General features: G+C 36.4%; 3 protein-coding genes and 2 pseudogenes across 5 annotated transcripts; 2 read left to right on the top strand and 3 right to left on the bottom strand.

Moving 5' to 3' along the window:
- Positions 1-29: 29 nt before the first annotated feature.
- On the bottom strand, positions 30-2663 carry WCRKC2 (WCRKC thioredoxin 2). Of its 2 annotated transcripts, XM_008235066.3 has the most exons (5): positions 2100-2656; positions 1702-1776; positions 1028-1094; positions 362-379; positions 30-276 (listed from the first exon to the last, which is right to left on the bottom strand). In XM_008235066.3, the coding sequence occupies exons 1-5, from the start codon at positions 2447-2449 to the stop codon at positions 172-174; spliced, it is 615 nt and encodes a 204-aa protein (XP_008233288.2). In that variant the 5' UTR covers positions 2450-2656; the 3' UTR covers positions 30-171. The 2 variants fall into 2 exon arrangements, with proteins under 2 accessions (XP_008233288.2, XP_088909849.1); XM_089053723.1 differs by lacking the exons at positions 30-276; positions 362-379 and adding an exon at positions 391-521 and having other exon boundaries at positions 2100-2663.
- Positions 2664-3440: 777 nt separating this feature from the next.
- On the top strand, positions 3441-4690 carry LOC107881161 (F-box/kelch-repeat protein At3g23880-like; annotated as a pseudogene).
- Positions 4691-5433: 743 nt separating this feature from the next.
- LOC148917386 (F-box protein CPR1-like) lies at positions 5434-10152 on the top strand (annotated as a pseudogene).
- LOC103332338 (amino acid transporter AVT1C) lies at positions 9898-18304 on the bottom strand. Of its 2 annotated transcripts, none has more exons than XM_089052134.1 (13): positions 17954-18304; positions 16866-17160; positions 15717-16045; positions 14446-14660; positions 14134-14157; positions 12831-13011; positions 12232-12451; positions 11885-12020; positions 11288-11307; positions 10860-10999; positions 10608-10651; positions 10442-10504; positions 9898-10261 (listed from the first exon to the last, which is right to left on the bottom strand). In XM_089052134.1, exons 2-13 carry the CDS (start codon positions 17048-17050, stop codon positions 10163-10165), a joined length of 1656 nt encoding a protein of 551 aa, XP_088908260.1. In that variant the 5' UTR covers positions 17051-17160; positions 17954-18304; the 3' UTR covers positions 9898-10162. The 2 variants fall into 2 exon arrangements, with proteins under 2 accessions (XP_088908260.1, XP_008233287.1); XM_008235065.2 differs by having other exon boundaries at positions 16866-17084.
- A 4919-nt stretch (positions 18305-23223) lies between these two features.
- LOC103332337 (DHHC-type zinc finger family protein) lies at positions 23224-26702 on the bottom strand. The gene is made up of 7 exons (XM_008235062.2): positions 26272-26702; positions 25066-25158; positions 24865-24966; positions 24712-24783; positions 24157-24255; positions 23968-24063; positions 23224-23847 (listed from the first exon to the last, which is right to left on the bottom strand). Exons 1-7 carry the CDS (start codon positions 26542-26544, stop codon positions 23752-23754), a joined length of 831 nt encoding a protein of 276 aa, XP_008233284.1. The 5' UTR covers positions 26545-26702; the 3' UTR covers positions 23224-23751.
- Between the last annotated feature and the right edge of the window lie 881 nt (positions 26703-27583).

Raw genomic sequence — 27583 nt, 5'->3', positions numbered from 1 at the left:
TATTTGGCTAAGCCAGGGATACCTCTTACTGAAAACAAAAGAACCAGTTTTCCATTTATTCTGTACCCTAAATCTGGTATATTTATATATTTATGAAGAAAAAAAATTTACAACTTTGATTTTTCATGTTAATGAATCTGTGAATTATAAGACTGTCCGTGTTACCAAACCTCACCTGTCATCCTCAGTTTCAATCATCTCACGAACTTCATTAACGACTAAATATGCCTTGTGACCACCGATCACCTCAGCTTGTTTCTTGCCATCTTTCCACAGCTGTAACATAATCATCCTGATTACTACGGAGAAGAAAAAAGAAAGGGGGAGAAAAAACATCCCAAGTTCCTCAAAGAGGATTTACCTGTATAGTTGGCATCTTCTGCACAGATATGAAAGCCCGCCATGTAAATAGCACAAAAAAACACAACTGTCAGTGAACATATTCTCAAGCTGAAGCAAGGCAAAAATAACAATTGACAAGTTTAAGAACTCCCATGGTTTTATGATCACAGACATACAGACTTCGGAAGCCCATCATGTGATGCACCGGAAAAAAAAAAGAAAAAAAAAGGATGGCTTTAAAATGCAGAGCACAAGATACGTGGGATTATAGTAAAGACTTAATCATATAAAGATGACCTAGATAACATTGGTGGAGCTAACAAGGTTCAAAACTCATATAGCTTGGCAAGTCCCACCAGCTCCCTCCCTCCCTCTCACTTGCACGCGCAGTGCAAACAACATTAACTTCAAATGATGTCCACAACTACCAAACTAACTCAAAAGTCAAAACCACAAACTTATGAAGACTGCATATCACTTCACTGATCAGCTACTAAGATTTCCATAGCTAATGACGAAAAAGCCACGTCCATATCCCACAGAAGATTTTGAATATTTGGCTTTTACTCATTACCGTGAAGCTATACACTTTACAATTGACGTTCAGCCCAAACTTACATGACCCTACTTCCATTCAAATACAAGCCATTCTGACATATTCTTCCAAGTGAGATGAAAAACTTACAGTGACCTCAGCACGAGCAACAAGCTTGTGTGGAACTGAATTGACATCAACAGAATAGAACCGCAATCTACATGAAATTAATTAAGATTTAGATTTATTCTCTACTGCAGAGTTACAATCCAGCAAGAACAATAACATACTATTGAATTATCTAAGCATAGAATGCATATGTACACATGTGTGTAATTCTTTACATAAATGCATGACAAGTTTCACTTTGCTTTAAAATACTTATCTGTATATACAATGAGAGATTTAATGTGTTTCAATTTGTTCTGCCTTTTTCACACATTTATTTTTCTATTATAATTTTAATGCCACTTTTGCAGACTGCATATGGAAATCTCACTGTTATATTATCATAAGTTGAGCACCAGGAATGATGCTTCTACAAGGGCAGGGATATCAGAAGGGCAAGCATTTTAGTAGAGCTTGAAGCTTTATTCTAATCTCTCCATGAATGGCTCATCAGAATTTTAGTAGAGTTTGACAATTGGCAAACTAAAAGAATGCAGATTTAAGTTGATTCAAAACCTTTTCATTAATGCGCGCATAGATGGAACTCAGAAAAATTGAACTTAATTAGAGGGGCATATCAATGTTCTGAAGTTTCAATGTGAAAATGATTTATAATTTATACTACTGGATAGAGGGTGAACTAGTGCCAAACTAACCTTGGATAGTACTCAGCTGCCAGCTTCTCCAATTTTGGTTTCAAATATATACATTTTCTGCACCAGCTTGCCATCCTACAGAGACATTTCAATTGAAGTTCCATTTCAAAGAAGGAAAATCTACCAATTTCTTAATGCCAAATCAGAAAATTTCTGAACTATAAAGAATCTTTTAACAATGGAAGAAGTGAAGTGCTGCTTGCAAAATTTAATCACAAGTTCCCAATAAAGTTTTATGCATTTCCTTTCACTTAAGCATGGAAACGCAAGTCAAAGCCTCCACCTTTTTCTCTCCCTACATTTCTCAGCAACCAAACAAACCCAAATGAAAAGAACCCACCAAACAAAAACCCAAAAACCTCACCAAATCAAAATCCCATCACAACCCAGAAACTTACCAAACGACAACGACCGATTCCTCCAGCTGCTGCGCTTGGGCCATGACCCGGTCGAACTGGGTCTCGCCGGAAATCGGCACGAGCTCCACCGAGACCGGCGTATCATCGAGCTCTTGCAACGACCCTTCTTGGCCCAGAGCATTTACGGCCCTAATTGGACGCCGAATTTCATCAAATTTACGGGAAAAGACCAGAGGATTTGAAGAAGGCGGGTAGCGAGTTAGCCCTCTGAGCCTGAAGCTCAAGATTGAAATTTTCAGTTTGGGTGAAGTTGGAGGGTCACGTGACGGGTCACGTGAGGCCCTGGTTCCCAGGTGCCTGAGAGCAGGGTGGGTAGGTACCACGGACATGTCGAACAGAGAAAGAGAGAGCAACCGTCGACTTGGGACTATTTAGGACCGTTGACGGAGGATTTGAGGTGACGGCGAAAAGGAGAGTTTGGCATCACGGAAAATAGCGGCGCCTGACGGCGTTAGTGGCTGGAGGGTAGCGGGACCCACATGGCCTCACCAAACCAACGGAATAAAAGTCACCCGGACTGTTCGATCCAGCGGGTACAGTCAGATTTGCTGAAGCAACGTCGGACTGAAGTTCGTTAAGAACCAATATAACAGCCGCCATTTTTTTTTTTTTGGGTCTCTTTTTGTTTGTTGTTTTTGGTGTCCGATGAAGGCCCAAACACACACAAGTAGCCCAGTTATAGATAGCCCTTGTTTTTATTTTTTTTTTCTTCCACCAGGCCCAAATGATTGGTTTTTATTATTATTAATATTTTCAATTTTAGTTTTTTAATAAGTCGTATAGCCGAACGGCTATACTTTTTCACACGTGGCGTCGAATCCCTAGACTGGTCTTTTTTTGGTTTTATAAATAGCCGCGCGGCTATACCCTGGATTTGTTTTTTTTAATTTAAAAAAGGAGTATTGCCGTTCGACTATACTCCGGATTTTTTCCCCAAATTGAGTATAGCCGGGTGGCTATACTGCCGCTAGGCCGTTCCTTTTTTTTTCAAATGAATAGTATAGCCGCGCGGCTAGACATGTGATTTTTTTTTTAAAAAATGCGTATAGCCGCTCGGCCTTACTTCGGTCGCCTATTTAAGTTTTTGTATAAATAGCATAGCCGAGCGGCTATAATGATAAATAGTATAGCCGTCAGTAAAAAAGTAATAGAGGAGGGATTTTTATAAAATTCCAACATACGTCGGGACTTTTTTACTGACTTTTTGACCTTTTCTTTTGTAAAAAATGTCAGTAAAAAAGTAATAGAATCCTATTGTAATTCAGATTTCACCCTCTTCGGTTTACCACTTTATACATCTTTATAAATAAATACCTATCAATGTATCGAGAATTATCTCATATACTTTGTTCTACCATACAAGATATCACACAAGGGATGCACGAATTGAATTTTGAAGCGACGACGGCACACCCTTTTCCTGAGGAAATCATACAAGAGATCCTCATTAGGCTACCGTTAAATCTCTGATCAAATGCACCTAAGTGTGCAACACATGGAGGTCCATGATCATAAACCAAACCTTTATTCGCGCCCATCTCAGTCCACAGAATAATATTGACAGTCACCTCCTCCTAGTCCACAGATATTCTGTTTCTTCTACGGAGAAGACCATGCCGTGCCCAAGATAGAGTACGAGGTAATAGAGGTTGTCACTGTGCATTATGATAACCAGGCTTTTGACGAGTACAACTCCAAGATAGAATTTCCAGATGCTGTCAGGGAACAAACGTTCGACTCATGTATTCGTGTGGCCGGCATTTGTGACGGGCTAGTCTGCCTAGTGGATGATGCGGATGATCTTTTCGGCTACAATTATAACTTGTTCATATGGAACCCATCCATTAGAAAGTTCGTGACCCTTCCCGAGCCTGCTGTTAAATTAAATACCCATGGCCAGTACAGTGCTTCGATTGGATTTGGTTTTGATGCTACGACCAATGACTATAAGGTTGTACGAGTTGTCACTTTAACGCTCATGCGTGGGTTACAAATTCTAGCAGAGGTTTATTCCCTAGCCACGGGCACATGGAACAGTCTTGGTGTTGTTTCTCCTAGATGTCTAAGGCTTGAAAAAGCTGCAAACAATGTTTTTGTTAATGGGGTTCTTCATTGGTCTGTAATCTGCTATAAGACGTGATTATCATCATCCTTATGATTCTATTTTGGCATTTGACCTGGGCAAGGAGGTGTTCCATGAGATATTTATTCCCGAGGGTATCAAATGGAATTCCGGGGTGTCATCGCGTTTGTCTACGTCAGGGGACAGAAAAGCTATTGCTTTGTTCAAGGTGGATAACAGGAATGAAGATTGTATTCTTGATATATGGGGTGATGAAAGAGTATGGCAGAACGGAGTCATGGACGAAATTGATGACTCTCGGTCGACAAGGTCCAGAAGGACTTTTATCACTCACACTGAAGACAACACAAGGAATGAACTAGCATCACTAAACCTTGCGAGCAAACAGGTTAAAAATCTGGGGATTGATGGATATCGATGTTGCGACGTTGGTTTTTATAAAGAGAGCCTCATCTTACTTGACAAGACCGATGCAGAGTCTTACTAATAGAAATATGGAAGCATCTAGTTAGTAATATTGACAGGATTTATTGCATAATACAACAAATTCAAAGATGGCTCAAAATTCGAAATGAACACCAAGAGATTATATATACTCTCTTCTTTTTTTTTCAATGAAAATATTATATATTATGCTCTTTAAGGATCCACAATACATTAATAATCATGTTCTCTCTCACTGTTCCAAGAAAATGTCCCAAAAACTTGAGTGAATCGAGCTCTGAACGATGTTCGAAACCGCCAAATACGTTCCTAAGGAAGACGATACAACACCTACTATAACAATTATAATATATACAAAGTGTTGCATGGCAATCGCAGGAAAAAAAAAACGGCATATTAAAATGTTAACAAGTTGGTTTGGAATTCACATTATTTGATCAACATCAAAATTATATGAAAGCATTTTGACGCTGTGTGACAATCGAATGCCTAAAACTATAGCCTAAAACACACAACTATGGAATCCAACAGGAAGAATGAGGAAACCTCAAATTTATTGATAATATGAAATAACATAACATAACTCTAGCCACGAGTTCAAAGTTGATTTAAATACCCCATAAACCTTAGGAATCCAAAATGAATTAAAATAAGAAAATTAACAAAATAATAGAATATTTAGCCTTTTTGGATCATGAGCAACAATTGCATATGTTATGTTTAAAAAGTGTGTAACCAAAAGCATCCAAACCCAATTTAAAGCTAATAGAACAACACACCAGTCAAATGGAGGATGGTACTAACTTATTGAACGGTGAGGCAAAATGTAAGCCGACCCACATTATCATGTATGGGAAGGAATGTTTTCGAGAGGGAAAATGTTCCCACGCTCTATTAGAGAGATGGTACACAAGTTGGTATTTAAAGTTAGTCTCCCTAGCATGACCGATGGAGAATATGTTTAATTTCCTTGTTTTTTGTGTGTAATTAATTACTTAACCTTTGTATAATCCTATATTGTAATTAGAATTTCTAACCCTTTTTTAAGGTTTACCACTTTGTACATCTTAATATATTTTTGTTTCCTTTTTTTTGGTTCTGTGTAATTACTTACCCTTTGTATAATCCTATTGTAATTCGGATTTCTAAAAACCCTTTAGGTTTACCACTTTGTACATCTTTATAAATACTTCCATATCATAAAATTCCAAAATTCTCTCATATATTCGGTTTCAGAAGTAATATCCTACAAGCAAGAAAGGTTCTACTCTTTTCTTCTTCTTCTTCCGTCATCTTTGATGCGCATATTTTATATTATATATTTAACCCCATTTTTAATATAGTTTGGTTAATATTTTGGAAGAATTTTGATACTTTGAATTATATTTCCAATATAGGACTTTCGACTTCTGGAGCAAAACATAATCAAATGGACGAATTTTGGAGTAATTCCAGTTGGAGGACGTTCGTGAGTCACTTGGCTTGATCGTATCAAAATTTAAGACTTTTCTACTGTTATTTTCTGGCGATAAAATAAAGTAGCATCTGGAATAATGACGATTTGGGCTTTATTGTGTTTTGGAGCCAGATGACCTCAGATGGGTTCGTGGCCTTCTGGAGAAGTGTTCGAACGTTTTTATCTTTAAAACGAGCTATCTTGGGCCAGATTTGGAGGATATTTGAGACCAAAACGTGGCTGGGCAGATTTGGCAGATTTTCCTAATCCAATTTGGATTTTATATCCTAGTATTATCTTATTTTAACCTAGTTTCCTTGTGGGGATTGGGCAGGTAGGTTTTATATTTAAGCTCCTTTTCACAGCAATTTAAAGGACGCTTTTGACTTCTCTTGGGGTTTTGAACGCGACTTTTGCTAGGATTTTGGAAGAACTTATACTTCAAGTGTTTTCGATCTTTATTATTTTAATGAAGAACTTGATTATTTTTATTGTCAACCGAATTAAAGGGTGAGGCCACGAGCCTTAGCAAGAATATGTAGTTTCTGTCCAATTTGCTTATGATTATATGCATGCAGGTTTTCGAATTATTCATCACTGGGTTAAACTATCTAAGTGTCTTGATGCTTGATCACCATTAGGATGTTTAGAAAAGTAATTTGATGCAGTTTTGGTCGGAGGTCGGTCCCTAAAATTGACGAAGGCTTCTTGTGATTAATATGTGCAAGTTCACTTAGGATGAATACCACGTCTTAAGGGTTGCATGGTTTTTCAAAAGGTTTCAGAACTTAATGAGTCATGTATGTTTAGATTTGATCGAATACCACAGACGGATTGCATGTGTGATATCGCTCTATGTTGGGGTCCAAGTAGGCTTATATTAGGAATACCTAGCCTTCGAAATATGCATGTATAGGTCATAAGTAATTGGGGAACTATATAGAATTGTTAAGGTGACGGCGGATCCTAGTGCTTTCTTAATTTGATTTCTAAAACCAATCTGTTTCTCTTGCTCTTAGCTTTAATTTTGCATATTGCCTTATCTTTATTAGTTAAATTCCTTTTAATTTAAGGTCTTCAAATCAAACATCTCAACTTTCTCTTTTGCAATAATTAATTAGAATTTGGTTGCTACGAGTTATTTAAATAATCCCTGCGAAGAACGACCTTGTGAGATTCATTTATACTACAATAACCTTGTCATTCTTGCAAGTTTTGTAGGAGTTTTAACCCTGTTTGCGCAGGTACTAAAAAGCCTATCAATCTTCTCAAACGCAGAACCAGAAATTTTGTTACAACTATTTGAGTGTGCAAGACATGGATACTACCAATGTCATACAAGATATCGACAAGGGATGCAGGAATTAAATTTTCCTAAGGAAATCATTCAAGATATCCTTGTTAGGCTGCCCGTCAAATCTCTCATCAAATGCACCTCAGTGTGCAAGACATGGAGGTCCATGATCATAAACTAGAGCTTTATTCGCGCCCATATGAATGACTGTGCAGTCACCTCCTCCTACTCCACAAAGTTTCTGCTATGGAGAAGCCCCACATCTTCGGCCAAAGGGTCGTCTCCAAGATAATAGACGAGGTTCACTCTGTGTATTATGATAACCAGGCTTTTGATCAATACAACTCCAAGATAGAATTTCCAGTTTCTGTCAAAAAAGAAAAAACAACTTATGTATTCGTGTGGTCGGCACTTGTGACGGGCTAGTCTGCCTAGCGGATGATATGTTCGATTATCATTACAACTTCTTCATATGGAACCCTAGCCATTAGAAAGTTAGTGACCCTTTCCCAAGCCTAGTGTTAGATTGAATACGCACGGTGAATACAATGCTTCGATTGGATTCGATTTTGATGCTAGGTCCAATGACTATAAGGTTGTGCAAGTTGTCTCATTATTGGAACAATCTGGGAAGTGGCAGATACAGGAATTTACATTCGAGGGGTCAACGTATAAAAGGTTAAAAAAAATTATAAAAAATAGACCTAACGAAATGAAACGATAATATTCTAATTCATAGTTAATAGATAAAACCATAGAAAATACTCATGTTCATTATCAAAGAGAATTGCATCTCTTCATCTCAAATCCTTATCTGTCTCTTCTTTGATACAAGAGTTTGTAATACCTCCACCAGTTTAGCAAAGTCTCGATTTTTCTTTTTTAGTGCTTCTATATGTCGGTTTGCATGTTTGAGGAGCCTATGCAATTCGGCAATTTCATCCTTAAAGGATGCGACTTGAGCAGTCAATGTGGCACACTCTTGGTTCCTCGCTAGCAGATGCAATCCTACATTTGCTATCGAAGCAGCACGGTGAGCATTGGAAAAATTGGTGTCTTTCACTACAGTCTTGTTAGACCTCCTTTGTCACATCCCGAGTTCTACTCCGTCGTAGCATAATATTGTCTGCTTTAGGCCCTCTACCCTCACTGTTTTCTTTCTAGGAACTCACAAGCAACTTTCCAGTAGGTCACTCATCCTAGGATTGCTCTAGCCCAAACTCGCTTAACCGGAGTTCTCATGACTCGAAACCAGTGAGCTCCAAAAAAGCCTCGTGTGCATATACATAAAAGGCACATCACCTCCTATTCGTTGGTCGATGTGGGATGTTACAATCCACCCCCGTTAGGGGCCCGACATCCTAGTTGGCACACTCGCATCACACGACAAAGTGGCTCTTATACCAAATTGTCACATCCCGGGATCAATTCCGTCGTAGCAAGATATTGTCCGCTTTGAGACTCCTGCCCTCATAATTTTGTTTTTGAGAACTCACGAGCAACTTCCCAATAGGTCAATGTGGGATGTTACATCCTTGCCATTACCAAGTTCGCATATGGTGTAAGCACGTTCATAGTTGCTGGGATTTCATTGTGCATATTTGCAACTTGCACAAAGGTAAAACCAATATGGAAATTGGAGTGTGGAAACACAACATTTTCATGTGTTGTTTCCTGGTTTGAAGGAGGAGCAAGGGATAAATTCAAATCGGTGGAGGCTTCAGGAATTGAAGGAAATTCCATTTTTAATTTATTTTTGCTTATGTTTTCTATCTAGTTTTGATTGAAGAGCGTCCTCGTTTAAGTGGTAATGAAAAGCATCTGACAAATGACCTTGAATAACGGAGACATGCTAGGTAATTTTTCCGCAAAATCTGATTGGAATCTCTTCGCTTACTGGGCTGTCTCGTCTTATTCGATGTAAGAGAAGGCATGCAATCCCGCTCATTTTGGTGTATCAATGTATTGAATCTTACTTATAGTGGTGACTGCAAGAGCTACATCCAATGTTTTCCTTTCTTCATTGGCCAGTAGACTGTAGGACAAAATAGTGGTGATCTTTGTTCTTTTATATTGGCATTTGACCTGGGCAAGGAGGTGTTCAGTAAGATATTTATGCCCAAGGTTATCCAACGTAATTTCGGGTTGGGATTGCGTTTGTCTATTTCAGGGGACACAAAATCTATTGCTTTGTTCGCGGTGAATACCCGGCGCAGGTGTGAGGAAGATTGTTTTCTTGACATATGGGTGATGAAAGAGTGGCAGAAAGGAGTCATGGACCAGATTGATCACTCTCGGTCCACAAGCTCCAGAAAGATTTTTATCCACGGGGCCTATATGTTTTAGGAAGAGTGGGGAAGTTCTGTTGCTCGTCACTAGTGGCACTGAAAAATCATGGAAGGAACTAATATCACTGGACCTTGTGAGCAAACAGTTGAAAAAACTTGGGATTTCTGGATATCAATCTAGCGATGGTGATTTTTATAAAGAGAGCCTCCTCTTACTTGACAAGACCGATGCAGAGTCTTACTAATAGAAATATGGAAGCATCTAATTAGTTTTTTTTTTTTTTAAATATCAAAAAAATGTAATATTACTGCAAATAATAATGGAAACAAGACAGGATTTATTGCAGGATACAACAAATTCAAAGACGGCTCAAAATTGGAAATGAACACCAAGAGATTATATATACTCTCTAAGGATCCACAATACATTAATAATCATGTTCTCTCTCACTATTCCAAGAAAATGTCCCAAAAACTTCAGTGAATCAAGCTCTGAATAATCTTCGAAACCGCCGAATACGTTCCAAAGGCAGATGATACAACACCTACTATAATGATTATAATACAAAGTGTTGCCTGGCAATAGCAGGAAAAAAAAAACAGCAGATTAAAATGTTAACGAGTTGGTTTGGAATTCACATTCTTTGATCAACATTGAAATTATATGAAAGCATTTTTCTATGTAACAATGTGATTGTGCTTCTTGTTTGTCTATTTTTCTAAACCAATGTTAACAAGCGTATGAAACAGACATACCTGAAGCCGAGTTACTCGCCCTCTCAGGATACTCAGATAACAAGCACAAGGAAGTATCAAGGTCTGCAAACATTATATTTTGTTAATATAGTGTAACTTAACTCATAGATTGATATTTGAAATTTGAAAATATATTTCTTGTAATCAAATACAAAGGAAAACTTACTACAAGCATTGTGAATAAAGATCCGATGAACGACATCACCAGACCTGCGATAAGTTAAAATTGAAGTTATAACAGTATGGTAATGGTGAATGTAGCATGCCAAGTGAGATGCTGCTGTTCCCTGTCTATCTAATGTCTGTTCTCTTTTTCTCTGTGGCACATGTGGTTACCAAGAGACAAAAGGTATAGGAAGACAGTTTCCATGGCAACGAAACGGAAATGATAAATAAAGAAAGTTCAAGGGAGACTTACCAAAGAAGGGGATGCAGAGACCAACTACCAGGGTAGAGACAACCAGTGCCGTTCTAATTAAGATTGCATATATATGGGACTTGTTTGATGGAACCAGCTCCTCCAGACTCATTGCGACTGGAGATATAGTTAATGCATACGTGGTTCTTATTAAGGAGAAACATATCTAGTCTTTTCCAATTTTTATCTTGTGTGTGTGTGCATGTGCGTTGACTTTGAGCAACATAGGCACAAAAGAAACAAAAATGATTCTTCAAGTTCAGTATGCTTTAGAGAGTTGAGTTACTGTTTCTTTCTGATGTTTGTCGAAGGCACAAAATACCTTCTAGACTGCATGAATTGTGCATGGATGTGTGTGTTTGTGTGATGCGTGTGTGCTGGTGTATCAGATGGCATTCATTATCTGCATAATTTGCAATAAAGGATATTTGGTAAATGGGTTGACTACCTGCAAAAGAACAAATGCCCGATAATAGTATTAGCCACCAGTTTTAATTCCAAGTATAGAAGGAAAGGTTCACAACACGGAGAAAGAACATAAAGTTAATGTTTGAGGTGCCTAAGGAAAAACAATAGGCATAAAAAGGACCTGCTGAAGAGAACTGTAGGCAGCCTAAGGCCATCCCTAGATTTTTTGTTCCTTCTATAATCTATTGATTAAAGCCTAAATCAAATGGAGCTAAAAAGTTGGATAAACCATCCCTACAGGCTACATCAATGAACTAGCCAATTAGCCAAATGGTGAAATCTCTCGACAGCCTAAAACCTCAAATCAAATCCCAGTTTTCTTTACCTCCAATGGGCAAGGGAAACAACAAATCTATATTTATCAACGACTGCCTGGACCGGTTTAATAATTGCATGGTTTTCCGGAGGCGGAGAGGATAAAAAGTTGATTTTCTGGTTGATAGTTGTGCAAAACTCATAAGGAAAATAGCATGATTCCCCGCTTGATAATTGTGCAAATAATAAAGTCAAAAACATCAAGAGAACATCCATAATAAAAAAAAAATTCATGAGCATACCGTAGTCCACAGAGCAATCTTGGAGGCAACCAAATCGTGAGGCATGTTGAGAGTGAACTGTGACGCTGTTGATTCCCCAAACATTGTGTACCCCATGACAGCAACTCCACCATACAAAATAGTGCAAATCACAAAACTACACGGAAAAAACGATTAAGTAAATAAATGAAGTATAACAAGTTGCATTTGCTCACAAATAATTGCAGTTCCTGTAAGACGTTAAGGGAATTATGAAATTTCACACAAAAAGATAAGACAGCAGTACGAGTGTGAAAAAACTAAGGCTAGATTCTGAGGAAATTAATTATTAAATTAAATAGAAATATAGTTGAGCATCTTTAGTTTACCATGTTAAGAGGATTGCAGGGTATTGGTTTGGTTTTGCCAACGAAGTATAAATGTTTGGGAAAACAGCATGTCCTGAGTAGCAGTAGCCATAGAGACCCATTGCAACAGGAAGAGTTGAAAGGTTCAGTGGTGTTCCTTTGTTCTCAAAGCCAACTCCATCAACTAGACCAACCCAAAACAAGCAAAGGACCACCACGATCGATGCAATAACTCCACCAGCTGGAAGTAAACCAAGTAAAATTTAAAAATTTGTCAAGAGGACAGCATGCATTTGGTTAACGGTCTTACTGCAGTCCAAGAGAATACAGAAGGTTCAAAAGAGGAAAAGGACTGGTAAAGCAAATTCACTATCTAAATGTGATTGTCAGCCACCAAAAGCTTCAACTATTTTTGGCCCCAAATAGGACTTCAATTTCGAATAACAGACTCTTTTTCTTGGTTCATAGACAACAAACTTGAACCTTTGACACTACCGGTCTGGCCAACTAGTCTAGATATTCCTATTCATAATCAAAATATTGCGTGACAACGCAAATTCATTTCACAGAATGTTTAGATGTATAGAATACATGGATTATATTCAAATTGCCAAACTCACCTGAGATGTAGCTAAGAACACTGAGGTCTCGAAGCCATACAGTAGGAAGAACAGCAAGGGTGGTCAAAATCGCAAATAAAATGCGAGAATCTAGCATGTATCCGCCCAAACTTAGGTGCGCATTTGGAAATAGTGAAGACAAGTTATCACTCTCCAAAATTATATATTCTATGCAGCAAGCCTGCAAATAGAGGAAAACTTAAAATAGGTGATTTGTGTGCTTTAAAATTATTAAGCAAAAATACTCAAAATGTCAAGTAAGGTTAAAGATCAAAATGATCTAAGCTATAAGTTTTTCTAACTATAAAACGAAACACTGTTGCAGGTGTATGGCAATTGCAACAAAAATTATGGGATGTTCTTCCTGTCAGGTCTCCTAATTTCAGATCATCCAATTCCACGCTACATAAGTCTTCTGGCAAGGGCTGTGACATTAATGGCTCTAACAGAGGTGCGTGATCAATCCTTACAAGTGCAAGCATTTAAATGATGAGTATTACTGATGCATTGCCTCAGAGCAGCATGACAATGTTGATGATGGATATATGATACAAAACAACCCCTTCGTTTGGCTAAGTGCATCAATGGCTAAACAACCATTTAAGCTTGGTTCTAACAAAAGAAAATCCATAATTTTGTCCAGCAATAGCCAGTTTGGTCATTATCTGCATACCAAATTCTAATTGGCGGAGTCTAAAGTTCCCTAAAAAGCGAAGAACCTCCTTCGGATATGGATTTCAAGGCAACCTTGAGTGCAATTTAAATTAGATGCTGCACTCAAGAGACCAGAAAAATACATCAGTGTGTCTCATGTGATGTCCTAACAGTCATTCATGCTGAAAATGATTAGTGTTGGCATGATTTAAGGAACTCCAATCATCTCATGCAATGAAAAATGCTCATCATCCTAAAGAGGAGCAGAAAAAAGTTTAAAGAAAATCCCAAAAGAACCCATCAAGCTCTTTCTTTTCAGGAGCATTGGAAGAAAAATAATTTTCAAGGAAACAGGGATTTTTAGATCAAATGAGAACTGAACAATCAGCCAACCAGGTACAGCTTGTTGTATTCCATATGGGCTAGTCAAGAACAAGTGACCAATAAGATCCAAAAATGCGGACACAAGTTATAGGCTCAACTCAATCAATCAGATCCAGATGTGGGACCCGAGAATATGAGGGTGGACCCCACTGGAGCCCGACTTCCTTTTTTTTCCACCCATCCATGTGTTCCATTTCAAACCATAGATATAGGTGAAGCACAAATAAAGTAAAATACTCACTCAGTGAAGCCAGCTGGTACTTACATATAATTCCACGTACAGTATTATCTGCACCCACAAAAAAACAAATCACTACAACGACAGAAATAGCAGATATTCAACTGAACTCTAATAGACGTTTTAACTTTATTTGTTGTTAAAACGACAGAAATAGCAGCATTGATGAAATTTTATACAACCACATCTCAAACATGACAAATGAAGATGGGATTCATTTATACATGTGAATCTCGTCTCTATCAAAGATGTGATTCATAATGTGGTACGAATAGTATGACTCTGTATACAAACTACCTAAGGAGAATTTTAAGTAATATATAAATGTGGTAAGCTTACCGAGATGGCGATTCGTCCTCCCGTACCAAATGCAGCTTGGCCAATGTCCGGGTAAGTTTCAAGGCCAGGCTGACTATCCAAGCAGCGACGCAGGAGCAATCCAGTGTAGAAGGAAAGCACTGCAAATATAAGCAAAATCGAGAGCCCAAGCCATCCTCCTTCTTTGATTGCATATGGTGTGGAAAGGATTCCAACCCCACAAAGAACATTAATTCCTGAATCACAGGAAATGGTGAGTGGACACTGATCAAGCTCGGAATTATGTTACAAACAATATAATATGTTCACAGTCAAAGTTAAAAAAAAAAAGGATCCAAATTGTAAATCTGCATTGAAAGCTACACAAGCCAAGCCAAACAAGTTAATTGGTACCAATACAATTTTAGTACTTATTTAGTAGATCTTTTCATGTGCACCATGTGCAATCGGGGGTGAGCCACCTCATCAACTCATGTGAAATAAACAGAGTCTGGCTTGTTTGAAAACTCATAAATGAAGATAACAATAGGGTAAGGACAAAGCAATGTGGTGATCTACGGACAAGTTCTATAATATTCAAAGATATGAAGAAATAACTAAAACATGGTCAGATTTTGAAATACTAAATTAAGATACATCTGCAAACATGTCATGTATATGCATGTTAGCATCAGAACAAGCTCAAAATTGCAGTGTAGAAAGAGAATTTCGGTGGTAAGTGGAGAATGTTTTGAACAGACAGCTTCTACTTTATCTTGAGACATGTGAAGGGTAATAAACTGATTTTAATTGAAAGGATAGAACCATCATACTGGACTATGTGGTCCCTGCAACTTTTTTGCTGACACATGATGAAGCTCTGTCTGTCTGTAGGTGCAGGATTTTGGTTTCCTTTGCTTGGAATAATTTCATTGGATTTGCATTTAGAACACATAAAAAGTATCATCTCATTATGTATTGGACATCCTAGGGCACAATAACTATTTATCATAATATGTATGAAATTATTAGGCAGATCAGAATCCAAATGTAGTTAACTCAGCTAATCATGACTATGGATGTTCATTTCATAGACATAAGCACACTCTTCGGAGTGCTTAACACCAGAAATTACTTGAATTTGATGTATGGTTAAAGAGATTTAATTGATGACAGAGATATAATTTCTAGACTTAAACAGTGCTAGGCAAAATCTGCAGATGAGGGTGAACGGATATGCATGAACAAATATGTGTGTACAAAACATAAATGCAAGAAATAAATTAAATAGCATGTGCTTTGCCCATACTTACCATTAATCACAGCTTGTGTGAATGAGCTGTGGCGAGAAATAGGATGATGTTCATGAGAAACCCTGGATGGTTTATCATCTTTTCTAATAGAAGACCTCCTTGAATGAATAGGAGGAAGGAGAGAATGAGAACTACGTCTCTGTTGCTGTTGTTGCTGCTCATCCGCAACTATCGGTACCGAGGGTTTCGTCAAGAAAGGTAATGTTTCGGGAGTGTGCCTTCTTGTCAGTGATGAGGAAAGAAATGAACTTCCTAATCTTGACAATGAAGGAGTGCCCAGAAACCCAATACTAGGGGATGGTACACTACTATACAGATCAATGGATTGCCTGAAACAGTAAATGACAAACAGTAAGTATTAATTTGGAACTAAAATTGAAAAAAATACATCACCAGAATAACAGAACAAATCGGTCAGTTTTTTATCATTTGACTGATCAATTGTAAACTTCTCTAGAGACATTTGATGGAGCCGAAAAAGACAACTAAAAAGATCAAAGAGCAAGTCATTGTAGCAAAAGTACAAGCCTAAAGCCACCCTATACTTCTGTGGAGACCTTTGATAGAGCCATTAGCCATATCAATCACTCCCTTTTTCCAGCGAGTTAAAAAGAAGGATTCAAAAAGCAACAAAGCAGAACTACTTTTTCATCCTACATTACCACCTAATAATCCCAAATTAAAGTTTTATTCTTTTGGCCTAAACAATCCAAAATGTTAAAGCAGCCAAATATTGACGTTGACCCAACTAAAATTTTGGCCGACTTTACTTCAATATTGGAACGGATTTCTTTTACTTTGTATAGAGTTTCTAGGATATTATTTTAGCTGACTGTAAATCACCACTGCAATAGTAACATGTTTTGAGTTCTATTCTCAGTAAGTAAGATTTTATCACCAAATCCAACAAATTTTACCATTCATTTTCTCCAGCAGAAACCATGTTGTCACTACTCTCCCACAAAATTTTACATATCAAAGTAGTAAATTTTCCTTTACTACATATTTCTGCAGTAAAAATGCTAACTGGACAAGAAAGAATCATGGAAAATTATACAACCAGCTGAGAATTTCAAGCAGCCTAACAGAGAAAGACAGAGGAAAAGAAGAGACAGAGGAAGAGAGGAGGAGGGGGGAGAGAGAGAGAACCTGTAACTTTGAGGCCATTGGGTGTTGTAAGAACTGGGAATATTCTGCTGCTGATTTTCAGTATAAGATTCAGAAGAATCAGAGTCGTTTCCTCCATCTTCTATGCTTTTGTTGAATTCCTTTTCCTCATCTTCTTCATCTTCACTCTCAATGTAAAAACTGCGATCCGAGACTGAGTTATTCATCTTCTTCTTCAAATCTTCCTCTGCCAATTACCTTCTGCAGAAACTCCCAAAACACCAAGAAACCAATGAAAATCTTGATCAGGCTAAAGGGTTTCCAAATTGCAATTGGCCTACTTGGGAAAACAGTGAAAAAAATATTAATCGGATGAGAACAAAGTTAGGCTTGGGACACATTTTTCTTTTTTGTTTGATACTAAGAAGTTAGAGATAATGGTTTCTTTGTTTGGGATTAACAGAACGTCTGAATGTAGTCAAAAAATAAAAAATTTATATTGCCAGCTAAATAAGCTTATATGACATGACAGTAACAGCTAGCAAAAATGTAAATCATAACAAAGAAGACCAAAAAAAAATAAAACATGAAAATTGCATACCATAGAGAGAAAACTAAAAATCGTTTAGTAAAAGAATACACTCAGATTGGTAGAGACATTATGGTACACGGATTTAGCAGAAATTCTAGCTGGCTGAAGTTTGAAGTTTTCAAAAGGACCCTGCATGTTACATGCTACACTCTGTTTGGTTTCCGAGAAAATAAAGGAAAAGACAAAGCTGACTTAAGGTCTGAAACCACTGATTCATGCATTATCCTAAGCAAAACAAGAAACCCAATTCAGCTAAGCCCGGATTCTGTAATAAAAATTTAAGAACAACAAAGAACTAGCAAAGCGGATATCAGGATATGTGATCGGAAATTTTCTTTTGTTTTTCCTCGGTTTTCTCGGAAACCAAACAAGGGATGCGACAGAATATGTATACAGTCTTCTGGTACAATTCAGAGGAAAGTAATGAATACGAGAAAGAAAAATTAACTAAGGAGACCTCTAAAGGCGAGAAGTGTCATGCTATTACAGGAGCTTCAGAGCAACAAAAAAAAAACTAAAGAAGTAAAGAAAAGTAAACCTTTTTTCTTCTTTGGATTTTCCTTGCTTTTGTTTCCCGCGAATCGAAAAGGAGATTTGATTTTTTCTGGGATTCAAGAATCTGTTGAAACACGAGAGTGGTAGGCAGAAAATTTGAAAAAGACTCCGGCTTTTTCAGAAAAGCACCAGAAACAACGAGAAACAGAGGCAAAGGAAAACAGAGCGAGAGAAGATATTGCTGTACGTTTATCGTCTGCACAACCAATATATATATGGAGAGAGAGAGAGAGAGAGAGAGAGAGAGAGAGAGAGAGAGAGAGAGAGACTCAGAGAGAGATGTCTGTCTCTCTCAGTCAGTATGGTATGGTTTTGGTTCTGTGAACGTGAACTTGTAAGTGTTTTGCTTTAGTTTTTTTTCATACACTTATTTTAGTTTGTAGAACTCCCTGGTTCGTGTCAGCTTCTATAATTGATTGCCTTTTTGAATTAAAGTGGGTCTGGGTTTCTTTCTTCTTTTATAAAAATTTATTTGCGTGATTTTAGCTAATTATTTGAGTGGTTTTTAGCTAATTATTTGAGGGATTTCAGGTAATTATAAGTCGGTTAATAAGTGACCAAAGGGAAGATGGTAATCTAGATCTACTCCTGCGCTGGTGTTGCTGGTGTTGCTGGAGTGGATTTGGGATTGCTTGGCAGTGTAAAAGCATTTTCAAATGACAGAATATATGTTCTTTGTAAGATTTAAAATAAATAAGTGAATGTGTACATTTGAGTTATAATTGCACTTTTTTCTAAGAAGGCTGTTTTTTTTGGGGGGGAACCTGGAAAAACATTATGGGACACAGGGGTGGACCCGGAAATTTTATAGGGATGGACTAATATTTTTTAATGGGAGATCCATTATATTACCTTTTTTTTCTTTTTAAAAACATATTTACATGGTTAATTGGCTATAGGCTATAGGTTTTTTTTATATGCAAAGAAAATGAGTGGTATCAATTAACAATTTTTAAATGTTATGGGAGTACACGTAGACGTAGGGAGTACAGTCATATAAATCTACAATTGAGCAATCATAAGCTACAAGCATTCAACAAAACCAAAAGATAACTAGGCTATATAAAAGCATAGATCAAATAATAATAGATTAAATCAGAAAATTGACGAGTCATCAATAAAATCCTAGCAAATTACATAAGGAAAAAATCCCCAAAATTTAACACCCAAACTTTAAATCATAAAAAGCTAACAATAACAATTGAAATTGGAAATTAAACAAAAAGTAGGAGAGAAACTTACTAATATTAAAGAACCCATTGGATTATAGGTTGATACAATTTTAAAGAGTATGAGGCCTACTACTTCTAAGCTCTCAAGTTCAAATATAAAGTTATAGCTTACATGGATGGGTAATAGAAAAACATGATGTTTGATATGTGTGATGTGGATGCCTCTAGAGATGAAATCTTACAGTTGTGATAGGCTAATTTCAACAAAGAGGAGTGGACTATTTTTAATCAATTTGGGTTTGACTTATAAAATTAACATTAATTTTTTTTTCATCTCCAAATTTAGCACTGGTGCCTGGATCCGTCCTTGCCGGGACATTGGGACTGGCTATTTTTCACCATTCCTGGGCACTTTTTGGGGTATATCAAACTTTTTTTTCCTCACTCCGATCTACATGTTGGTATGGTTGGTTGTTGCGTTTGATGAAGATTTTTAAATTTTTTCTTTAATACAAGCAATAGTCTAAATTATTGGAGATGAGGATTTTTACACACACTACCATAGTATCATGAGGGGTTGAATTTGAGACCATTAATCTGCAAATCAATGTCATTTTTCATTCGGCTAAATCTTGTTGGCATTTAAACCATTTCTCAGAAGGCATTTACTTCTAATTGAATATGTAGGAGCATATGGATTTTTAATTTTACAAAAATGCTTCTTATGAAATATCCCCAGATTTTGAATAGTCTTTGTTTTCTTCCTAACTAAGTTACATGTTACATATGGGTATATGCCACATGTAAACCCAGAACCTCATTGGGAAAATAAACTTCCTAACCAATCAGGCTGAAGGGGGGGAGAGGACTGATAAATTCAAAATCTGTCTGCCCAGTTTTTTTTATTTTATTTATAATAAAAAAAGAAAATTAGAAAATATGTTCTATGTGTTTTCTTAAAAGAAATGATGTTCCTAAATAGTTTTTATTTAAGTAATAAGAATGAGATTGAGGATTATGTAATGTACCAGTTCAACTCTGCAGTCCAAGTTCATCATATCATTGTTTACATACTGTGGCCTCATTTATTTATTTTGTTTAATAGAAAGGCATCAAGTCTTTTATTTTTTATTTTTTCTGTAATAGGATCAAATTTATGTCTGATACTGAAGTGACTCCTACATATCCTATTATTTTTTAATGATAAAATAACTTAGTATTTTTACAAAAACATTCTTTATATTTATTGACAATGTCAAATAAAATGACGCATTACATCGGACTGTATGGATTAGGTTTAGGGTTAAGTATAGAACTCATCCACATGGATCTAGGTTTGCTTTTAGATGTGATTGACACCAAATTAAATAATTAGGTCTCGCGGTGGCATGTACAATTTCCTTGGTGCAAACAAGCAGAACAGACCAGACAAGATCTACCCTTCAAGATGATGACAAAAATCCATGTTACAATTTTATGGATATATTACGACTTGGTTGTCTAGTTGCGTAGGCAGCCTATTCATGACAGTTACGTTACCTTCAATTACGTGCCATGAGTCTCCCTCAACCTAATTACAACATAAATTTTATTTTTATCCAAAAACGAAAAAATCCCGATCATAAAAAATAAGGAAAAAAAAAGGAAAATTTTCATGAAAAGTAAAATGAGCAATGGTGATGCCTTGGCAAATGTTGGACATAAGTATGCTCGGCCGCATATTTGGTTTACTAATTTTCCTTTTAATGTTGTTTGTAAAATTAAGTTTTGATGTACGTTTTTAGGGATTCATAAGAGATCCTTTTTGTAATTTTAATTTTCGTCTTGATGAAAAATTAAAGAGACATGACGAGAATGAATGAAGACAATTTGCTTCTCGAGTTGATGCACATCTTATTAAAGAGGCATCTTGGTACATATCATATCATATTAACAAGGTATGGATAAGATCTGTCCGTCCATGATAAATTTTAATGACCAAAATCATGAAATATCTCAATCATGCATTATTGGATTTTTTTCATTCTATTACGAAAGTTAAATTTCCAGATATAATATTATAAGAAAGTTGACCAAGCCTGTTGGGTACATCGGTTTCCATTGAAAGCGATTTTGGTTTGGAGGGTTGGTTTTTTATTTTTTCACCATATTTTCTAATTTGTTTAGTGTCACTAATTAATAGTAATAATTCAATTGATAATGAATTCTCATTGTTTGTTAAGCATTGCTAATATATTAATAACCAAAATTTAAGCAAATGACTCACTAGTATAGTTATTTAGGAATTCGAGTCCTAGCATTCCGTGTAATATGTGTAAATTTAGTATATTATCGTATCTGCTAGTATAAACTGTTCTTTTTAAAAATAATAATAATAAAAATCTAGATCCAGATAGAAATATCTGAATGCGCTTGTGTCTTTCGATTTTCAATTGTGAATTAAGGACGGTGTTATACGGCTGTCTAATATATCATATTTCTTAATGCTAAAATAAATTATCTTTAGCCCCAGAAAAAAGCCACATGTTAGTCGAGTTGGGTGCCAATTATGCATATTTCTTTATGTGTTTGTCCCTACCTGTGGTCAAGTAAATGAGATTATGATTATAATAAAGATGTTTTCTGAGGCTTAACTTCGATTTTGGTTGGATTGAATAAGCTGGAGATTAACTCGAATTCCTTCTGATCATGAGTTGGATATATATCGAGTCCGTTCAAGTTAGCAAAATATCTCTATATAATTTTTTTCACCTTAAAGACGAAGGAATAAAACACCTCACTCGACACCATGGGCGGAACTAGGTAGAGGGCTACCATGGGCTCTAGCCCAGGTAGCCTTTTTATAAAATTAAAATATATTACATATATTTTAATGTTATTCATCCCATGAACACTTAGTAGCCCACTCAAATGTAATTTTGTAATTCATTGTCTACTCAATTTTAGTATGCATATAATCATATTTAATTTGTTTGCTCAATTAATAAAATAATCTCTTAATAAACACTCATGATTTTAACTCTCAACCTTTTACTATTTTATCCCAATATGTACTTTAATATATTTCTAGAAAAACTATAGAAACAGTACGTATCCAAACAAAAATTGGTCCTTAGATTTTAAGCTAAACAACTATAATTAGCCCACCCATTGAAAAATTTCTGATTCCGCCCTCGCTCGACACATAATCATTTAGTCTAATGACACTTAATTTATTTTATTGAAAGAAGTTTTAAGTTAAATATTTCGCAACATCTATATATATCAATCTCCCCTAGCTGCTTCCCCTCAATATAATGCAACTGGCAGATGGGTAGCATGGTTATCAAACCACGTCAGGATGCACGATCTTGACAGGCTCTATCATATATATATATATATATATATATATATATATATAACTATTTTGTTTGTACAACATAAACCTATCAAACACCATGCATTATTTACATTTACACTGTCCCATCCCAACAACCATTTATTTTATTCAAGTTTTTCAAACCATAGAATATGGTCTCTTGGTTTTGTCTATTTCTCTTAATTACCAATTCTGGAATTTGGGTTAGCTGTGAAGAGATCTGACTGGTTTATTGATCCAAGGCCAGCCAAAATAATCAAGAAAAACCTGTTTTTGGGAGCAAAATGAAGAATAGCCAGCTGGTGTACCGGGTACGTACAGAAATTTCTCCATGCGACGTCATCAATGATTCCTAGTGCCTGCAATTTTCTCAATAGTCTCTCTCTCCCTACACATATGATCGTTAATGTTACACCAAATCTTTTAGGTTGTATTTTCGTGTTCTATTCTTTGCCTTAATCACTTTTTAAATATCATCATTTACAATTGAGTTGAGTCGAAGTTTTAAAGCAAGGATTTAGCTAGCATTAGCTAGGCAGGCACGTGTGGAAGAAATCAGATCGTTGATGCGTTGTGGCCGCTACATGCATCAACACATTAATGGCCAGGAATGACCTGTGCAACCGACCGTAGCATTAAGCAATCCTTATTTCTTGATAATATAATTAAAACGAAACCAGCAGGCGTCACAAATATAGTTTTTTTCTTTTGTGGAGAGGCAAATAGTATAAATAAACATTTTACTGGTCATTTAAGCGAACATGGCACAATGTAAGCTCTTTATCAAGAGTGTAAACAAAAATGCTAACCTTACATGAAGTTACACACACTGTTTCTATTCCAACATCCCTCAGTTTGGGGCTAGGTTTAATCAAGTGGGTTGCATTGTCCTCCGGCATAAAATATCTCAAAGGTTTATCGTATAAAATATCTGATGTACACTTCATATATCCAAACTACTGTTGCCAAAAAAAGACTTGTTGATCTCCAGCATGTGAAAAAGGAAGCTCGTTCTACCTGCTTTCAACATATCCTATTGTGTAAGTCTTGGCACTTTCTTAGGCTCGTAATGAAGCTGATAACCTGCCCTGCGTTTATCAACAAGATATGTAGCTTCTTCCCCTCTGTTGCTTTTTTGCTAGCTTCTTTTCAGATTAGGAGATGACTATAGTGAACATGCTTCACATTCTTTGTGTGCTGACAAACAAGGACTTAGGCCACCAAATCTGAATTTGAGCAGAGGCAGAAGACTCATGAATTATCACGCGGAGTAGGGAAGATAAGTCCATCTTTTAGATGGCTTACTGCTGTGGGCCATAACCATTTCAGCACGTTTGGACCCAAGACCTGATCAAAAAGGCAGATGACTTGCAATGTTAACCTTTTCAACATATATCAGACATAACTTATATAAGAACATACAAGATACACACACAGAGAGGGGGAGAGGGGGAGAGAGAGAGAGACCGAAATAATGTTTTTGTAGAAACTAAGATTGTATGGATGTCTGTAGCTCTGCCCAGATTTCCTAGCCAACCATGATGCCCGAATTCCTTCATAATACTGGTAAAAGATCCATGTCAAGTTCTGTATCAATGATTCCCAAAAAATAAAAATAAAAAGTTCCGCTTCCAGTTACGAAAAGTCACAGTTTACCTCTATAGTCGTCATATTGTGGATGATGAGGTAGACATGCCAGCCCAAAAGAGTTCCAAGCATTATGCTCAAGGAAGCCATCATTAGTCCAGACAAAACCTAAAAAACCAGTTAAGATGATTGGTGAGGCAACAAAGGGTTTAAGTGGTTTAATTTGCAAAGAGATCCAAGAACCAAATAGAGAGTTATGAATACATATATATATATATATATATATATATATGAAACCCGTATTCAACAGCTGAAAAGAGGAACATGCAGAAGAACCCATTTATGTGACTATTAGCAACCAGTTCTCCATATTTTTGCGCACTCTACCAATGCTTGACACCGTTGAAAATTACAATATGAGCTATAAGACATCCATTGTAGTAGACAGGATTATTTCTGCCTCTAACTCATTTAAGAGTCCATCAAAATAGAAGAGGGTTAACTAGATTCCTGCTCTAACTTGAGTAACTTAGGAAATTACTTTAAAACAAAAAAACAGAATAGATGATTATGTACTCACATCCTTAGCACAAAAGAGAGAAAAAAAAAAGAGTACTAACTCACATAAAAAACCTTGAGGCCACCACTGCCACTGTATTCCAAGTCCTTATGAGATGCACAATATATAATCATAACCTAAACATGTCAAAAGCTTCTGTCAGAATATGAGGCTGCTTATTATCAAAGCATGTAAAAGGAAGAACCAGATAAACTCACTGTAGAATACAAGCATCCTAGTGTTGCATACAAGACAAGCATAACAAAGGCCTTGTAGTTCCAATAACCAACACAGTTATTGATCCACAGACAGTGATGATCCTGCATCCAATTTTGGCATGAAAGAAATAAAAACTCTAATCCATGTACAGAAAAATCATGAATAAGATGATATGGTGATAAGAATGTAATGCAACCTACCATCCTTAAAACACACCTTCTGCAGACCCGGCAATGATGAGCCCTGGGAGGTTTGTATGTAGAACACTTGTCACAGCGCCTGGATGATATGCCCTGTCAGAAATCAAGAATCCAACGTTTTAAAATTAGCTACAAAGAGAAGAAATCAGTATTACAAATGCGTGTCTAGATACACAACAGGGTATCCTAATGCATAAAGTACTGGATATAATGAAAAAGTGTGATACGCTTTTAAACAGACTGTAAGATTTATACTATGAGGTAGACAAATCATTCCACTGTTAATTAGCTGTAAATGCACCATTTTAATCCATAATTCTAGAAGTTTTTTCATGCAATTATGGTCTTTGAGGAGTAAGAAATGGGGAGTTCCTGATCATGTTGACTCATCTTTATGACATAAAACCTTAAACAAGCAGCATGTAAAACCTCAAGCGAAATCCTGACAGTTATCAGCGATGCCAATCATAGCATCAAAACAACATTCAGCCTTCTCTCTCTTCCCCCTCTCCTCCCCTCTCTTTTCCCCCTTAAGAGCTTCAAATCATAATTATTTGGTACGCAGTGCATAATCCCTAGCCATTACCAAAAATAAAACCCCTATTAGCTGCTGTCAAGATTTTCCTTCACTTGTATCTTATGTCACCTATGTCCCATGTCCATGCTCCTAAGGTTGTAATTGTATAAACTTTCATCTCAGCGGTGGCCTAATTGTTAACATTTTTTTATCACTCTCTACTACACTAACAAATATCCACCTTTAATGAAATAGGTAACACAGTACTAACTCACATATGAAAAGATCTCCTTCAACAAACAATGCAACTTAGTGGTCCAGTTCTCATATTTTCTCACGCACTAAGCATGCATGTTAATTAATTTGTTTATGCCATATCAGCCAGTGACAAATATATAACTCATATAATTCTCACTACCTTAAACCTTTTGGTGTAAATTCCATAAATCACACAAGAAGCAGATCTAAGACACAATGGAGTGACAATAGCTATTAACAGAAAGCATTAGAATTAAAAATTAGATACATTCTCATCAACCCATTAATGTACCAGTCAAAACTTATATTCTAATCACCAGCCAAACAGAAAGCATTTGAATTAAAAATTTAATCTTTTTTTTCTTTCGTTTAGCTCAATTTTCTCATCAACCAAACAGACCACGCCCAAATCTATGCCTGTAAAAGCTTACATTTTTCTTGAGTTCTTGATCAGATGACTCACTGTCTTCAATATCAGGGACATAGGAAGCTGGAACATAACCTGGGTCAATGAGAACACAACAAAAGAAAGAGAAGAGGCAGAGAGAGGCCAAGGAAATGAAAATCAGAGCGTTCAAAGAACCAGCAGAGCTCTTCAACCCAACCCAATCTTCGATGAAGATGAAAAGCGTGACGTAACACACAACACCAATTAACAGAAACACCATAAAGATTGGAATTGAAAGGAATCTTTCGCACTTCATCGTGGGTTTTGAGGAATGGAAGAACAGGAAAGTTTCCCAATTTTTTTCTGGGAAGTCTATTTCCCGGGAATTCTAAATCCAAGAAAAAGGTCAGCGCTTTTTTTTTTTTTTTCTTTTTGGTTTCTCTTCTATTCTAGGCGTAAAAAATAATTTAATCACACCCTGCTTTCATAATTTTTTTGTTGATTATGGTATCATAAAGGCAAAAAATACACAAATAAAAATAAATAAGGACTTATTTATTTGACGTAAATATATGTCAGAATTTGGGCCTAAATCAGTCTCAAACCCAAGTAACAAATGGATATCTTTAGACATCTATGAACCCATCTTCTTCAATAACAACGATTGAAGACACTTTGCCTTTTGGCCCAACAAGCATGAAAGTACCTTTGTCTTTGGACATACCTTAACATAGCCCATGAGAACAATAGACAAATGGAGTGGAAAGCAGCGAAATTCTATATTGAGAGTGTCATATATGGACTCTTCATGTAAATTTTTATATTAACCACATGATCATTTCATTAAACTTAAGTGAAGTTACTATTTAGATTAATCATATGGCTAATATGAAGGTCTACATCTATAGTTTATATATGGCACCCACACCATGAAATGACTCGTGGAAAACAACGAGAGATGTTACAATGAGAAGTTTAAAGTGAGGCGGCTATTTGAGGAGGTCAATCTCACCATCAAAACATTTGAAATGTTTAAGTCTCATGATTTCTTTACATTTGTTGATGGTGAGATTGACCTCCTCAAATAGCCTCCTCACTCTAAACTCCTCATTATAGCCTCTCTTCGGGAAAGCAACATCAAAGACCATTCTCATTTCTCACTCATCTGTAATATCACTTTATCTTTTTGTTTTGAGAGATAATAATATCAACTTGTTTTGTTTGTGGTGCCTTAAAATCCATGAAGTTATGATCTCAATTATTTAGTTTCAAAGTTTCCCATGAATCCTAACCTTAATTAAATGCATGCATTGTGCAGTGGCCGACCTAGGAAAGTTTGCTTTTTGTGGGGAGGT

The sequence above is a fragment of the Prunus mume genome, linkage group LG5 (assembly GCF_029339155.1).
Source record: "Prunus mume cultivar Tortuosa linkage group LG5, ASM2933915v1, whole genome shotgun sequence".
Lineage (NCBI taxonomy): Eukaryota > Viridiplantae > Streptophyta > Magnoliopsida > Rosales > Rosaceae > Prunus > Prunus mume.
Note: the sequence above shows the minus strand (reverse complement) of the source record. Positions and strands in the feature narration are given on the sequence as shown.

What these genes read in the sequence shown, in the direction of transcription:
- LOC103332337 (XM_008235062.2), bottom strand. Translation starts at nt 26,544, where the DNA reads ATGAAGTGCGAAAGATTCCTTTCAATTCCAATCTTTATGGTGTTTCTG. An exon ending in ATCAAGAACTCAAGAAAAAT is followed by an intron (nt 25,159 to 26,271) that starts GTAAGCTTTTAC and finishes GATTTCTGACAG; the next exon opens with GGCATATCATCCAGGCGCTG. An exon ending in TAGGATGCTTGTATTCTACA is followed by an intron (nt 24,784 to 24,864) that starts GTGAGTTTATCT and finishes TGACATGTTTAG; the next exon opens with GTTATGATTATATATTGTGC.
- LOC103332338 (XM_089052134.1), bottom strand. Translation starts at nt 17,050, where the DNA reads ATGAATAACTCAGTCTCGGATCGCAGTTTTTACATTGAGAGTGAAGAT. An exon ending in AGATTGCTCTGTGGACTACG is followed by an intron (nt 11,308 to 11,884) that starts GTATGCTCATGA and finishes GTTCTTTTGCAG; the next exon opens with GTAGTCAACCCATTTACCAA. An exon ending in GGCGAGTAACTCGGCTTCAG is followed by an intron (nt 10,262 to 10,441) that starts GTATGTCTGTTT and finishes TGCTATTGCCAG; the next exon opens with GCAACACTTTGTATTATAAT.
- WCRKC2 (XM_008235066.3), bottom strand. Translation starts at nt 2,449, where the DNA reads ATGTCCGTGGTACCTACCCACCCTGCTCTCAGGCACCTGGGAACCAGG. An exon ending in GAATCGGTCGTTGTCGTTTG is followed by an intron (nt 1,777 to 2,099) that starts GTAAGTTTCTGG and finishes ATGTCTCTGTAG; the next exon opens with GATGGCAAGCTGGTGCAGAA. An exon ending in GCAGCTGAGTACTATCCAAG is followed by an intron (nt 1,095 to 1,701) that starts GTTAGTTTGGCA and finishes AATTTCATGTAG; the next exon opens with ATTGCGGTTCTATTCTGTTG.